Genomic DNA, 14,126 nt, shown 5'->3' on the forward strand with positions numbered 1-14,126 from the left:
TACACACACACACACACACACACACACACACTCACACACACAATGGAATGTTATTCAACCTTAAAAAAGAAGAAAATGAGGCCAGGTGCAGTGGCTCACGCCTATAATCCTAGCATTCTGGGAGGCCGAGGCGGGTGGATTGTTTGAGCTCAGGAGCTCGAGACCAGCCAGCGAGACCCTGTCTGTACTAAAACTAGAAAGAAATTAGCTGGACAACTAAAAATATATAGAAAAAATTAGCCGGGCATGGTGGCGCATGCCTGTAGTCCCAGCTACTGGGGAGGCTGAGGCAGAAGGATTGCTTGAGCCCAAGAGTTTGAGGTTGCTGTGAGCTAGGCTGACACTGCTTGGAGGTTCTGTCCAGTTACGTCAGTGGGGTGTTGCAATCCCCAGCTACTATGGCATTACTGTTTATCATGCTATTTAGATCAAACAGGGTTTGCTTTATGTATCTGGGTGCTCCTGTGTTGGGTGCATAAATATTAAGAATTGTTATGTCTTCTTGTTGGATTTTTCCTTTCACCATTATATAGTGACCATCTTTGTCTTTCTTTACTTTTGCGATTTTAAAATTTATGTTATCTGAAATAAGAATAGCTACCCCCACATTCTTTTGGCTTCCATTTGTGTAGAAGTTTGTTTTCCAACATTTGACCTTGAGTCTGAAAGTGTCTTTGTGGGTTAGATGCATTTCCCGGAGACAGCAGATACTTGGCTTATGATTTTTTATCCACTTAGCCAGTCTATGTCTCTTCAGAGGACAATTCAAGGCATTCACATTTATTGAGAGAATTGATATTTGGGGTAGATTTCTGTTCATATTGTTGGGTAAATTCTTATTGTTCTGTTTTACCTCTTGAACCATTGTGGAACCCAGGTTCTGGACTTTAACTCTTGAGTGATTTTACTTTGGTGGGTGTCTATTGCACTGTTCAGTGTATAATGCAGGTCTGAGTTCTTCCTGCAGAGCGGGTCTGGTCTTCACAAATTCCATCAGTGATTGCTTGTCTGGGATAGTCTTTATTTCTCCCTCATAGATGAAGCTTAGTTTTGCCAGGTAAAGAATTCTAGGTTGGCCATTATTCTGTTTTAGAAGATTTTTGATGGGTCTCCAGTCCCTTCTGGCTTGTAAGATTTCAGTTGGGAAATCTACAGTTAGTCTGATAGGTTTTCCTTTGTAGGTTATCTGCTGTTTTAGTCTTACTGATCTAAGGACTGCCTCTTTTGTGTTTACTTTCATCAGCATAATAATTATATGATGTGGTGATTGCCTTTTCATGTCGAGTCTCCCCAGAGTTCTGTGTTCTTCTTGTATCTGGATATTTAGATTTCTGGCCAGGCCAGGCATATTTTCCTCCAGTATTCCAAGAAATATATTATCCAGCCATTGTATATTTTCTTCTTCTCCTTCTGGGATGCTTATAGTTCTTATACTTGGTTTATTTACATAATTCCACATTTTTTGTGTATTTTGTTCTTGTCTCTTGCTTCTGTGTTCTTTTTCTTCATCTGATTTGTTTAGCACATAGGTATTATCTTCAAGCTCTGAGATTCTTTCATCTGCATGATCTATTCTATTCTTAAGGCTTTCCACTGCGTTTTGTAGTTCCTTGAATGGCTCTTTCATTTCCAGTATTTCTGTTTGGTTCTTTTGTAATATTTCAGTTTCTTTAGAGAATTTTTCCTTCATTTCCTGTATTGTTCTTATGGCTTCTTTGTGTGGGGTTTCTATTTTCTCTTCAATTCCACTGAGTTTTCTTACAATCCATATTTGGAATTCTTCTTACATCATTTTAGTCTTTTCATTTAAATTGGTATCGGTTGTTGAGGATCTAATGATTTCTTTTGGGGATGACTTTTCTCTCTGATCTTTCATGTTTCCTGCATTCTTTCACTGGTTCTTTCTCTTCAGGCTACTTGATCGAGAACTGGGGTGCTAGGACTGGTTTATGGCCGTATTCCAAGTCCCCAAAGGGACGTTCCTTGATGGCGGTGGGAAGAGGCACGCTGGTATTGTATTCCCTTAGAAGTATTTTAGCAAGTTGGGCTATGTCTGACCTATTATCTTCACCTCTTGCCAATGGAGATTAGTGAGTTTGGTCCACCAGCTTAAGCTCCCAGATGGTGGATCGCACTTGTCCATATGATTCCACTGCCTTCTAGTATCTTGGGATAGAAGGCACTGTGTTAAGCTATGGGGTTACCCTCTCTGTCATTGATTGTAGTTGGCATGGAGGAGCCAGTTATTGAAGTAATCTGATGCCTCTGTGTTATTCTCTGGTCCCCAAGATGGGGAATACGAATGCTCCGATCTTTAGGAGGGGTCTTGCCACTCCCAAGGGTTACTTGGACCCTGTTCCCCCTTAAGGTGGGGGCAAGGGCAAGATAGATGCAGCTGGTGCCTGCAAGCCTAGGTGTGTGTGTTTCTATGGTTGCTTGATCTGCCGCTAGGGGGACGACTAATATGTGATCCAGGGCTCTTTCACCTAGGCTGCTCTTGGTGGGCGGGGTCAATTGGTACAATTGCTGAAGTCTCTCGCTAGGATTTTCCTTCCCTGTCCACAAACCCCACTGCTGGCAGCCGCCCGGACATGGAAAGTAAGCCCTAGAGTTATGTTCTTACTAGATGACCTAAGCCAGTCCAGTGGGCCGAATCAACGGGCCGCCAATTATTGTTCATTGCCAAGGCCCTACAGACTCACACTAGTCACGCAGAGAAAGCAGCTTTTTTTGCTTCTCCCCAATTCCAAGGGTGGAGCCCTCTACTCCGGGTGTGAAAGTCGCTGGGCTGGGGGAGAGGTGTTGCCGGAGACTGCCACGCGCCCCAGCATCTGGGGATCCCGCAGATGGCGACCTCCCACCCCTGGAGAACTAGCATTGGAGGGAAACACTCAAGATTCTCCCACTGACACAGGCCCAGCTAGCTGAATCACCAGGTCATGGACTATTTTTCAGCACCAAAGTCCCTCGGATTCATGCCAGCGGCACAGAGAAAGCGGCTTTAGTAGCTTCTGTTTATGTCCAAGAACAGCACCCAGTGCGAAAATCCCCAGGCTGGGGGAGGGGTGCTGCCCCAAACTGCAGGGTGCTGCAGCATCTCTGGGTTGTGGACCCCCAAAATGGTGGCCGCTCACCTATGGAGAGCTAATGTTAGGGGTCACTGCTCAGGAGTTGGCAGATGCCGGTTTGGCGAGCTGAATCAACAGGCCGTTAGCTGCCCCTGTGCATCACAGTCGGGCAGTCTCATGTCTGTCTGGCAGAGGGGTCCTACTCTTTCTGTGCCTGCCTAATCATCAGCAGTTTCCAGGGACAGAGCCCCCTTTTCAGCATTCACCTCCTTTGTTCTGGTCCTGCTGACCACCAGAGGCGAGGTGCCTGTCTCCAAACTGCTTAGCATGGTTGCGAGAAGTGACAACTCAGACCAGTCCCTCCCCCACCCAGGGCAGTCCTAGCACAGAGCACTGGGGAGTTAAAAATGTTTTCTGCTATTTTCCCCTCTCCACAGAGCCCCTCATCCCGTGCCACGACTTTGTACCAACTTCAGGCGTGTCCTTGTCTGAGTGGGTGTGGAGGTCGGTGGAGGAGCTGGGCATCCTCCTGTGGGTCAGATCCCACTGCACTGGCTGGCCGGGCAGGTGCAGCCATCCCACACTCTGTTTTCTATTGTTTATCTCGCATTCTGCAGACTCTGCAGACTTTGTGATCGTATCTCTCATTTACCTTTTTTTTTTTTCCTTCGTGACTTGTCCCACACTGTTTCTCTGTAGTTTTACAACATTGTTTTTGGTGGGGAGCAATCCACTAATGCGTAGTGGTCCGAGTTCTAAACCTCCCTCTCTGGGAGCAGAGAGCCAGGAGGTCACTGCTAATTCGTCATTTTCCCCAGGAGCTGTCACAAATAATTTGATCATATGTGCCACAATTTATTTCTGGTTCTTTATTCCATTTTGTTGGTCTATATGTCTATCTTTACGCCAGTTCCACACATTTTCCACAGTATGATAAATTTTGAAATCAGGAAGTGTTAGTTCTCCAAATCTGTTCTTTGTTTCAAGATTGTTTTGGCTTTTCAGGGTCCCTTGAGATTCCATTTGAATTTTAGGATGGATTTTTATATTTCTGCAGAAAATGCTATTAAGAATTTAATAAGCTCTGGGAGGCCGAGGCGGGTGGATCGTTTGAGCTCAGGAGTTCGAGACCAGCCTGAGCAAGAGCGAGACCTCGTCTCTACTAATAATAGAAAGAAATTATATGGACAACTAAAAATATATATAGAAAAATTATCCGGGCATGGTGGCACGTGCCTGTAGTCCCAGCTACTTGGGAGGCTGAGGCAGGAGGATTGCTGGAGCCCAGGAGTTTGAGGTTGCTGTGAGCTGGGCTGATGCCACGGCAGTCTAGCCTGGGCAACAGAGTGAGACTCTGTCTCAAAAAAAAAAAAAGAGTTTAATAAGGATTCCAGTAAATCTGTAGATCACCTTGGGAAAAGAGTTGTTGGCAGAGGGAATTAATACATACCTCACGTCTATTCATGTAACTTCACTGGGTCTCAGTAACCAATTTTTAAAACTTGGCATCAGTTCTTGGGGAAAAGCATAAATTAGATATTAGGAGATAAATGATCATCTGATTATAGGTATTCATGAAAATAAAATGTTCATGGCTTAATTAAACCGAAATTAAATGATTTATTGATGATAAATAGACTTATTTAAACATTTCATAACATTACCTGAGAAATACTTTCATCTGGCTTGTTTTGCTCACACTGAAATACATTTTAGTCCCATAGATCAAAAACCAGTTTGTCTATTCATATTGCTTAAAATTGTGTCTTCTTGAACAGAGAATCTGTTGGGTTTTATTTCATGAAGATTATCTGTGAACATTTTAAGTCATCAGAAAATATTGGAAAAGCTCTGCTGCTCCACGTTGACATGCTTTTACAAAAGAAGGAAGAACTACTTGCCAAGGAGAAGATTGAAGAAATCATTTTAGGTCAGTAGGATTTTTGCAGGTGTTTTAGAAAGGTGTTAATCTGGATATAATTCTAAGATAGATGTCAGAACAGTAGCATAATCCTCAGGTCAACAGATTTCACCCACTTTTCTTCCTCCCTCATGGTCTTCAGTAGCAACACTTCACCTGTCCAGATCCCAGAAATTGGGCAAGCTGGAATGAGAAACTAAGCAAAAAGACCAAAACGTCAACAAAAACGGACAAACCTCTGAGTTTAAAGTTCATGTGTAGTGGAAAATTGTGAGGTTACAAGCCTAAATTCACGTCTACAAGTTGGATCTCAAATTATATGTGTGCCTTTGGGCAAGTCAATATCTCTGTATCTTGTTTTTTTTTTTTCAACTGTAAAATGAGGATTGTGAACTAAATTCCTTGGGTTAACAAAAAAATTTTTTTTAGAGATGAGGTCTCACTATGTTGCCCAGGCTGGTCTTGAACTCCTGAGTCAAGGGATGCTCCTGGCTCAGCTCCCAAGTAGCTGGGACTACAGATGTGGGCCACCATGTTCAGCTAAATTCCTGGCTTTTAAACTTCTTTTTAGCAGCAACATCCTTTTGTGATGCAATCTTATATGAACTTCACCCTGAATAAAATAGATTAGAGTTTCTCTGGTTAAAGCAGAGATGTGGAACCAAATCTGCTCAGCATTCCCTGCTCCTCTACCTCTTTGCAGACCTGTGCACCCTAAAGAATACAGATAGTATGATCCCTTTATTAGAAAATTCTCTCCACCACCTCATCCTTCCAATGCTACACATGTATAGAAATATAACTAGAATGATATTCACTAAATGTTATCACTGGGGTTTATTTTGAGTGGTGGCATTTTAGGTGATGTGTTGCTTTCTTCTTTATACTTTACCACATGGCTTGAATTTTTATATCATGTTTTTATGGAAACAAAGTCATTGATTGATATGTTTTAAAAGGAATGCATTTGACTAATGAACTCCAGATTCTATGAACCATATTTTACTGATGACCCCTTCCCACCAGAGTCTGGGGAACCTGTGGCCCTGGGGCCACATGTGGTCTTCCAGATCCTTGAGTGAGGCCCTTTGACTGAATTCAAATTTTACAGAACAAATACTTTTATTTAAAGGGGTGCAGCAGAGAAAGATGAAGCTTTTCTTGCCTCCTTTAGTGCTTAAGAATGAACAATCTTGAAATCAGAAGGCCGCAGGTTCCCCATCCCTGCTCTAGACCTTCACTAAGAACCCAACTATTTTTAGACCCAGTTTTGATAACCTTGGTTATCTGGTTTTCCTACTTTTAGCATTTTAATGGTAGCATATTTGAAAAAGCAAATGGGTCTACAGGGAAATACACAGGTAGCCTGACCATAGGGAGGAAAAAACTCTACAAATTATATAAAACAGCTTCATATATTATTTTTAAAAACACAGCAATCTGTACTATATAACAACCCCCAAAGGCATCATTATAATTTATTAATATTACAATAAAGTACAATAGTTGTTACTATTGTAACAACTTGTTGTTGAACTTGTATGGTCAAGGAAAGGTTAAATTGTGCTTAAGAAAACTAGGAATTATGTTTAATTTATAGAAAATTTAAGAACTTTCATGAAAAGATTTAGACTTTTTAAATAAAAAAAGTTTTATGTTTAAAGAAACCGTCAGCTAACTAGAAAACTTGATTATACAGAATAACTTCTTTTCCTAAAAGCCCAGTTAGACAAAGTTTTATTGTGATATCTAATTATACACTTATAATTTCAAAGCATCATAATATTTTAAGTAGATACATTTAGTAGCTGTTTACTCTCATGTGAGTATTTTTACCTAAGTCATGGAACAAACTACATTTGCTGACTGGGCTAAGGAGTTAGAGATTCTTAACGTGCTAATCAAGACTTTTGTGGAAATTGATAGTTTATGTGAAAGGGGCATAAGGGAAGGAAGTATAGAATTCTATTATAGTTTAAACTTTACCTTAATGTGCTAATGTATTTGAACTCAGTAAATGTCTAGACCAGAAACAATCAGACACAAGTTACGATTTAAAGTAATAAAGTTTATGTGTAAGCGTGGGCTTAAAGTATTTTACAAAGGCTTTAAGGTATAATTGGCCTTTCTTGTGAACTTGATCTGATCTATTTAGTACAGAATAGGATAAACACTTCTTATTAATGATTTCTGGCATTGTTGTCTGCTCATTCACAATAACCTTATTAAGGCACCAGATGATGATCAAATTTGGAACATGGAAAATAAGTTTAAAAGAGACTAAGCTGGAAAACTATCTCCGATTGATAGGAGAATTATGGTGATTCTAGCAAACTCTGATTGTATTATATAATCGATTACAGTAGTAAACCTAAAATTGATGATGAAAACCTGTCTGAATGTGGTTGTTTTGTAGCCATTACTTAAAGATTATAGATTCTGAGTATAGTTAGCACTCTCTATTTAATGTAATAGATCTAGGTTCTTTTTTTCAGAACTTTGTTTTTTTTCTTTAGGTCACCAAACAGGAAAACAACTGACCACAGAATTAGTAGAGTGGTTACACAAGATTCTGTGGGAAAAAGCTGCCAAAAGTTTTGAGGTTTGGGAATAATCTATTTTCATTCTTTATATTCTTTCTCTGCTATACCAAAAATAATGTGTTCACTATAAAAATCATAGAGCATCAAATACTTTAATAATCTCTCTCTGTTTGGATACTATATATTTATTAAAATTCACAATATAAAGTGTTAATGAGCATTGTACAAAAGTTTATTAAAAAACAGTAACACATGGTTCCTCCCCATGGGAGCTTACAGTATAGGGAAATATCATCTTTGATATTAAGATGTAGGAATGTAATTTATTTTAACGTGAAGGCTGAGAAATTCAGAGGGTTTTTATTCCCTTTAAAAAGTTGTGATTCAGGCGGGGCGCAGTGGCTCATGCCTGTAATCCTAGCACTCTGGGAGGCTGAGGCAGGTGGATTGTTTGAGCTCAGGAGCTCGAGACCAGCCTGAGCAAGAGCGAGACCCCGTCTCTACTAAAAATAGAAAGAAATTATATGCACAGCTAAAATATATATAGAAAAATTAGCCGGGCATGGTGGCACATGCCTGTAGTCCCAGCTACTAGGGAGGCTGAGGTAGGAAGATCGCTTGAGCCCAGAAGTTTGAGGTTGCTGTGAGCTAGGCTGACACCATGGTACTCTAGCCCAGGCAAAAGAGTGAGACTCTGTCTCAAAAAAAACATAAAAAAAATAAATAAAAACTTGTGGTTCAGCCGGGTATGGTAGCCTGTGCCTGTAATCTCAGCTACTTGAAAGGCTGAGGCAGGAGGACTGATTGAGCCCAGGAGCTCTAGACCAGCCTGGGCAACATAGCAAGACCCTGTCTCAATAAAGAAAAAATTGTGGTGCAATTAAAAAAATGCAAAAACAACTTTGCAAAACAAAACAGATTTCTGACAGAAAAATTTGAAACTAAAGATAAGCTTTTTTAAAATAAAAAGCAAAGAACAGTCATTCATAATCTGATCACTCTTAAAATTTTGGTATATTTCCTTCTAATCTTTGTGTACATTTATGTGTCTATGTATAGAAATCAAATGGGATGTACTATTAAAAAATAGTTGTGGTACATTTCTACTATCAATCAATATGTAGTAACAGGGACTGGTTTATGTCCCTACTTGAACAACACCTCCTCCAAACAAAAATGAGGCAAAATACATGAAAGGTAAAAAAAATGGTTTTTAATGACACTGAACATGAGGCAATGAAAGAGAATGATCCCTCAGAGATAAGAAATAAGGTGATCCCTGCAATTGTGCAGCTTACTGCCTTGAGTTTCCAGGCTATAGCACAGGAAGGGGAACTGAAGTGGAGCTTGGCAGGCATCTTGATCTGAGGAGACAGAGCTGAGGGTTGAGGGAGACCAAGGCAGCTAGAGTTCACAGGACAGGGTATCAAAAAAGGTTGCATAGCACAGAGAGAGAAACCTAGTGATTAGAAGGTCTTCCTCCAGTGTTTAGCAGAGTACTAAAAAGGACATACATGAAACACAATTAACTAAAGCTGGGGGAATAACCATCTAAGAATATTAGAGGAAACAGTGCCAGGACTCACATGGAGCTGTGAATATGGCTTGTTCTTACCTCTCAGACTGCAAAACCTCTAACTCATGGAGCATTGTGTAGAAAACTCAGAAAGGTCTTGTCTCAGAAATGGGGATTAATTATTCCTACACTGAGCCATGCTCCAGACCCACCTAAAAATTATAAAAGTATAATGTGAAAGCATCAAATTGATTCCAAAGAACTTAATTGCTTCCCAGAGCAGAGCTCAAGAATATTTATAGGAATACAAAACTACAGCACCCAACCTGATAATGTTCACAATGTCTGGCATCTAATGAAAAATTACCAAGTATGCAAATAGGCAGAGAAACATAACCTATGCTGAGGAGAATAAGCAATCAATTGAAACTGACCCAGAACTGACATAGAAGTTAGCATGAACAGAAAAGAAACATTAAAATACCTCTTATAATTGTATTCCATACATTTAAAAAGTTAAGTAGAGGCATAGAAGCTATATAAAGATCCAAATTAAACTTCTAGAGATGAAAAGTATAATGTCTAGGATGCAAAATATATTGGATAGTATTAATATCAGATTAAACATTGTGGAACAAAAGATCAGTGAACCTGAAGTTATAGCCAAAAAGCTATCCAAAATGAAACACACAGAAAAAAACCTTAAAATATTAAAAGAGCATGAGTTGAGATGAGGGACAACTTTAGGTAGCTTAATATGTGGGCAACTGGGACTCCCAAATGAGGAGGAAGAAAATAAATATTTGAAGAAATGATGGTGAAAAACCTTCAAAACTTAATAAAACCTCTAAACCCACAGATTCAAAAATGGTAACAGACCCCAATAAAACAACAACAAGGCACATAATCATCAAATTGTTCAAAACCAGAGATAAAGAGAGAATATCTTTAAAAGCAGCCAGAGAAAAATGACAGCCTACATACAGAGAAATAAATCAAGAACATCAGATTTCTTATTGTAAACAATGCAAGCAGGAACTCAGTGGAGCAACGTCTTTAAAATAATGAAAGAAAAAAACCTGTCAACCTAGAATTCTATGCCCAGCACAGATATTGTTTAAAAATGAAAGTAGTTGATGGGAATGAAAAATTGTACAGCTAGTATGGAAAACAGTGTGGCAGTTTCTCAAGTAATTAAAATATAATTACCATATGATCTAGGAATTCCATTTCTGGTTATATTTCCAAAAGAATTAAAAGCAGGATCTTTAAATTTTTTTTTTTAAATGTCAGCATATTACAGGGGTACAAATGTTTAGGTTACATATGTTGTCTTTTCCCCACCTGAGTCAGAGCTTCAAGCATGTCCATCCCCAAGACAGTGTGTGCTGCACCCACTAGTTGTGAATATACCCATCTCCTCCTGCCCACTCCCATCTGCCTGACACCTGATGAATATTATTACTATATGTGCACATAAGTGTTGATCGGTTAATACCAATTTGATGGTGAGTACATGTGGTGCTTGTTTTTCCATTCTTGGGATACTTCACTTAGTAGAATGGGCTCCAGTTCTATCTAGGATAATACAAGAGGTGCTAGCTCACCATTGTTTTTTTGTGGCTGAGTAGAACTCCATGGTATACATATACCATATTTTATTAATCCACTCATGTATTGATGGGCACTTGGGTTGTTTCCACATCTTTGCAATTGTGAATTGTGCTTCTCTAAACATTCTAGTGCAGATGTCTTTTTTATAGAATGCCTTTTGTTCTTTTGGGTAGATTAAAAGCAGGGTCTTAAAGAGATGTTTGCACACCCACATTCATAGCAGCACTATATGTGATAGCGAAAAAGTGGAAGCAAGTCAAGTTCCATCAATAGATGAATGGATAAACAAAATGTGGCATATCCATACCGTGGAATATTATTTAGCCTTAAAAAGGAAAGAATTGTAATACATGGTACAACATGGATGAGCCTTGAGGACATTATGCTAAGTGAAATAAGCCTGCCACAAAAATCAATACTCTGTTTCCACTTATAAGAGGTACCTAGAGTATTCAAATTAATGGATAAGGAAAGTAGAATGGTGGTTGACAGGGGCTGGGAGTAGGAAAAAATGGAAAGTACTTAATGGATATAGAATTTCTGTATTACAACATGAAAAACTTCTGGAGATTGGTTGCACAATAATGTGAATCTACTTAACACTAGGGAACTGTGCACTCAAAAATGGTTAAGATGATTAATTTTATGTTACATATTTTTTAACACAATAAAATGTATTTTTAAAATATGAAAGCAAAATACTCTTCCAACCATTCAAAAGCTAAAGTAATTCATCACTAAGATATCCATGCTACAAGTAAGGCCTTCAAGCAGAAGGAAAGTGATATGAGCTGGAAATATGGATCTGTACAAAGGAGTAAAGAACACTGGGAATAGTAATTACATGAATACATATAAAAGATATGAGGACTTTGTCTTGCAACTTGGGTACCAGGTCAGCCACAGTAAAATAAAGTACCAAGCAGACTCCAGAAGACCCTTATTCCAGGACTTAGTTCCTGGACAGCATTTCTAGACCCACCCTAGGCTAGAAGGAAACCCACTGCTGTACAGAGAAGGACCCAGTCCTGGCAGGATTTACCACCGGCTGACTAAAGAGCACTTAGGCCTTGAATAAACATCAGCAGTAGCCAGGCAGTAGTCACCACAGGCCTTGGGTGAAACTGGGCTGGCTGCAGATATGACCCAGCACAGTCCCAGCTGTGGTGGCCAGGCAGGAGTGCTCACGTTAGTCTTCCTACAACTGTAAGCAGCGCAGCATGGAGAGTGAGTCTCCTGTTTGGGGGAAGGTTAGGGTAAACAGTGAGAGACTTTGCCTGGCCATCCAGGGAATTCTCCCATAGCTAACCCAAGTCCACCAAGGCAATACCACCAGGAATCTGTAAGAGTCACAGCATTACTGGGCTTCGGTGGCCCGCTAGTGCTGATATGGCTGCAGTAACCAAAGACTTAGACCACAGCACTCAATTCCCTTTGAATACCTGGAAAGCCTTCTCAAGAAGGATGGATACAAATAAGCCAGGACTGAAGATTAGAATAAATTCTAATTCAATGCTCAGACATTGATGAACATTCAAAGCATCAAGAACATCCAAGAAGACAAAATCTCACCAAGTAAACAATTTCTTGAGGAATAACTCTAAAGCACAGGCAACCAAAGCAAAAGTGGGTAAAAGGGATCACATCAAACTAAATAGCTTCTGCACAGCAAAGGAAACAATCAACAAACTGAAAGAATGAGAGAAAATATTTGCAAACTACCCATCTGACAAGGGAATAATAACTAGAATATATAAGGAGTTCCAACAACTCAATAGAAAAAAAATAAAATAATCTAATTTAAAAATGGGCAAAAGATCTGAATAAACATTTCTAAAAAGAAGACATACAAATGGCCAACAGGTATATGAAAAAATGCACTACATCATTAGTCATCAGAGAAATGCAAAAAAAAAAGCACAATGAGATCTCATCTCAACCCAGTTAAAATGGCTCTTATCAAAAAGACAGGCAATAATGAATGCTGGCAAGGATGTGGAGAAAGGGGAACCCTCGTACTCTGTTGGTAGGAATGTAAATTAGTGCAACCACTATGGAGAACAAGATGGGAGGTTCCTCAAAGAGCTAACAATGAACTACCATATGACCCAGCTATCCCTCTGCTTAGTATATATCCAAAAGAAAAGAAGTCAGTATATCGAAAAAATATCTGAATTCACATGTTTATTGCAGCACTATTCACAGTAGCCAAGATTTGGAATCAACCTATGTGTCCATCAACATTGGAATGGATAAAAAAATGTGGTACATATACACAAAGGAATATTATTCACCCATTAAAAAGAATGAGATCCTGTCATTTACCACAACATGGATTGACCTGGAGAACATTATGTTAAGTGAAATAAGCCAAGTGCAGAAAGGCAATTGTTGCACATTCTCACTCATTTGTGGGAGATAAATATTAAAACAACTGATCTCCTGGAGACAGAGAGTAGAATAATGGTTACCAGAGTCTGGGAAAGGTAGCAGGGAGGAGGGGATAAAGTGGGGATGGTTAATGGGTGCAAAAATATTGTTAGATAATTAGGTAGAAGGAACAATATTTGATAGCACAACAAAGTGACTATAATCAACAATAAGTTAGGGTATACTTCAAAATAGCTAATGAAATGGAATTGTAATATTCCTAACACAGAGAAATGATAAATGCTTGAGGTGATGGATACTCCAATCACCCAGATTTGATTATTACACATTGTATGCCTGTATCAAAACATCACATGTACCCTATAAATATATTCAACTATTATGTACCCATAATAACTAAAAATAGAAATTAATTAATTTAAAAACAATGCATAAAAGGAAAAATTAATAAATTGTATTTTATCAAAATTAAAACCTTTTTCTCTGTGGAAGGTCTTGTTTAGAGGATGAAAAAACAAGCTACAGAGTGGGAGAAAACATTTTAAAACATGTTTGATAAAGGATTATTAGCTAGAATATAAAAAATATTCTCCAAACTAAACATATGAAAATTTGAAAATTAGTGAAAGATATGAGCATTTCACCAAGAAGGATGCATAAATGACAATAAGCACACAAGAAAGATGACTCATGAGTCATTAGGGAAATGCAAATTAAAATCCCAAGGAGATATGCCACCACATAACTCTTAGAATAGCCAAAATGAAAAAGATCGACCATACGAAATGTTCGTGAGGATGTCGAGGAACTGGAACTTAATCGTGGGAATGTAAATAATGTAAACATTTTGGAAAATAGTTTGGTGGTTTTCTAAAGAGTTAAACTTGTCCCTACCATATGATCCAGCCATTCCAATTTTACGTATGTACTCAAGAGAAAAGGAAACATTTTTCTATACAGAGACTTGCACACAAAAGAGCACAGCATCTTTATTTGACAAAAACTGGAAACAGCTCAAATGTCTATTAGCAAGTAAGTGGATAAACAAACTGTGGTATATCCCTACAATTAAA

The 14,126-nt window shown here is 38.9% G+C and overlaps 1 protein-coding gene across 1 annotated transcript in view; it reads left to right on the plus strand.

Moving 5' to 3' along the window:
• Positions 1-14,126, plus strand: part of TEX11 (testis expressed 11) — a 254,883-nt gene that overhangs the window by 136,549 nt on the left and 104,208 nt on the right. The window contains exons 13-14 of the mRNA XM_069464262.1: positions 4,847-4,998; positions 7,506-7,591. Coding sequence (XP_069320363.1) covers positions 4,847-4,998; positions 7,506-7,591 — 238 coding nt within the window. The remainder of the gene's footprint in view (positions 1-4,846; positions 4,999-7,505; positions 7,592-14,126) is intronic.

The sequence above is a fragment of the Eulemur rufifrons genome, chromosome 30, assembly GCF_041146395.1.
Source record: "Eulemur rufifrons isolate Redbay chromosome 30, OSU_ERuf_1, whole genome shotgun sequence".
Classification (NCBI taxonomy): Eukaryota; Metazoa; Chordata; class Mammalia; order Primates; family Lemuridae; genus Eulemur; species Eulemur rufifrons.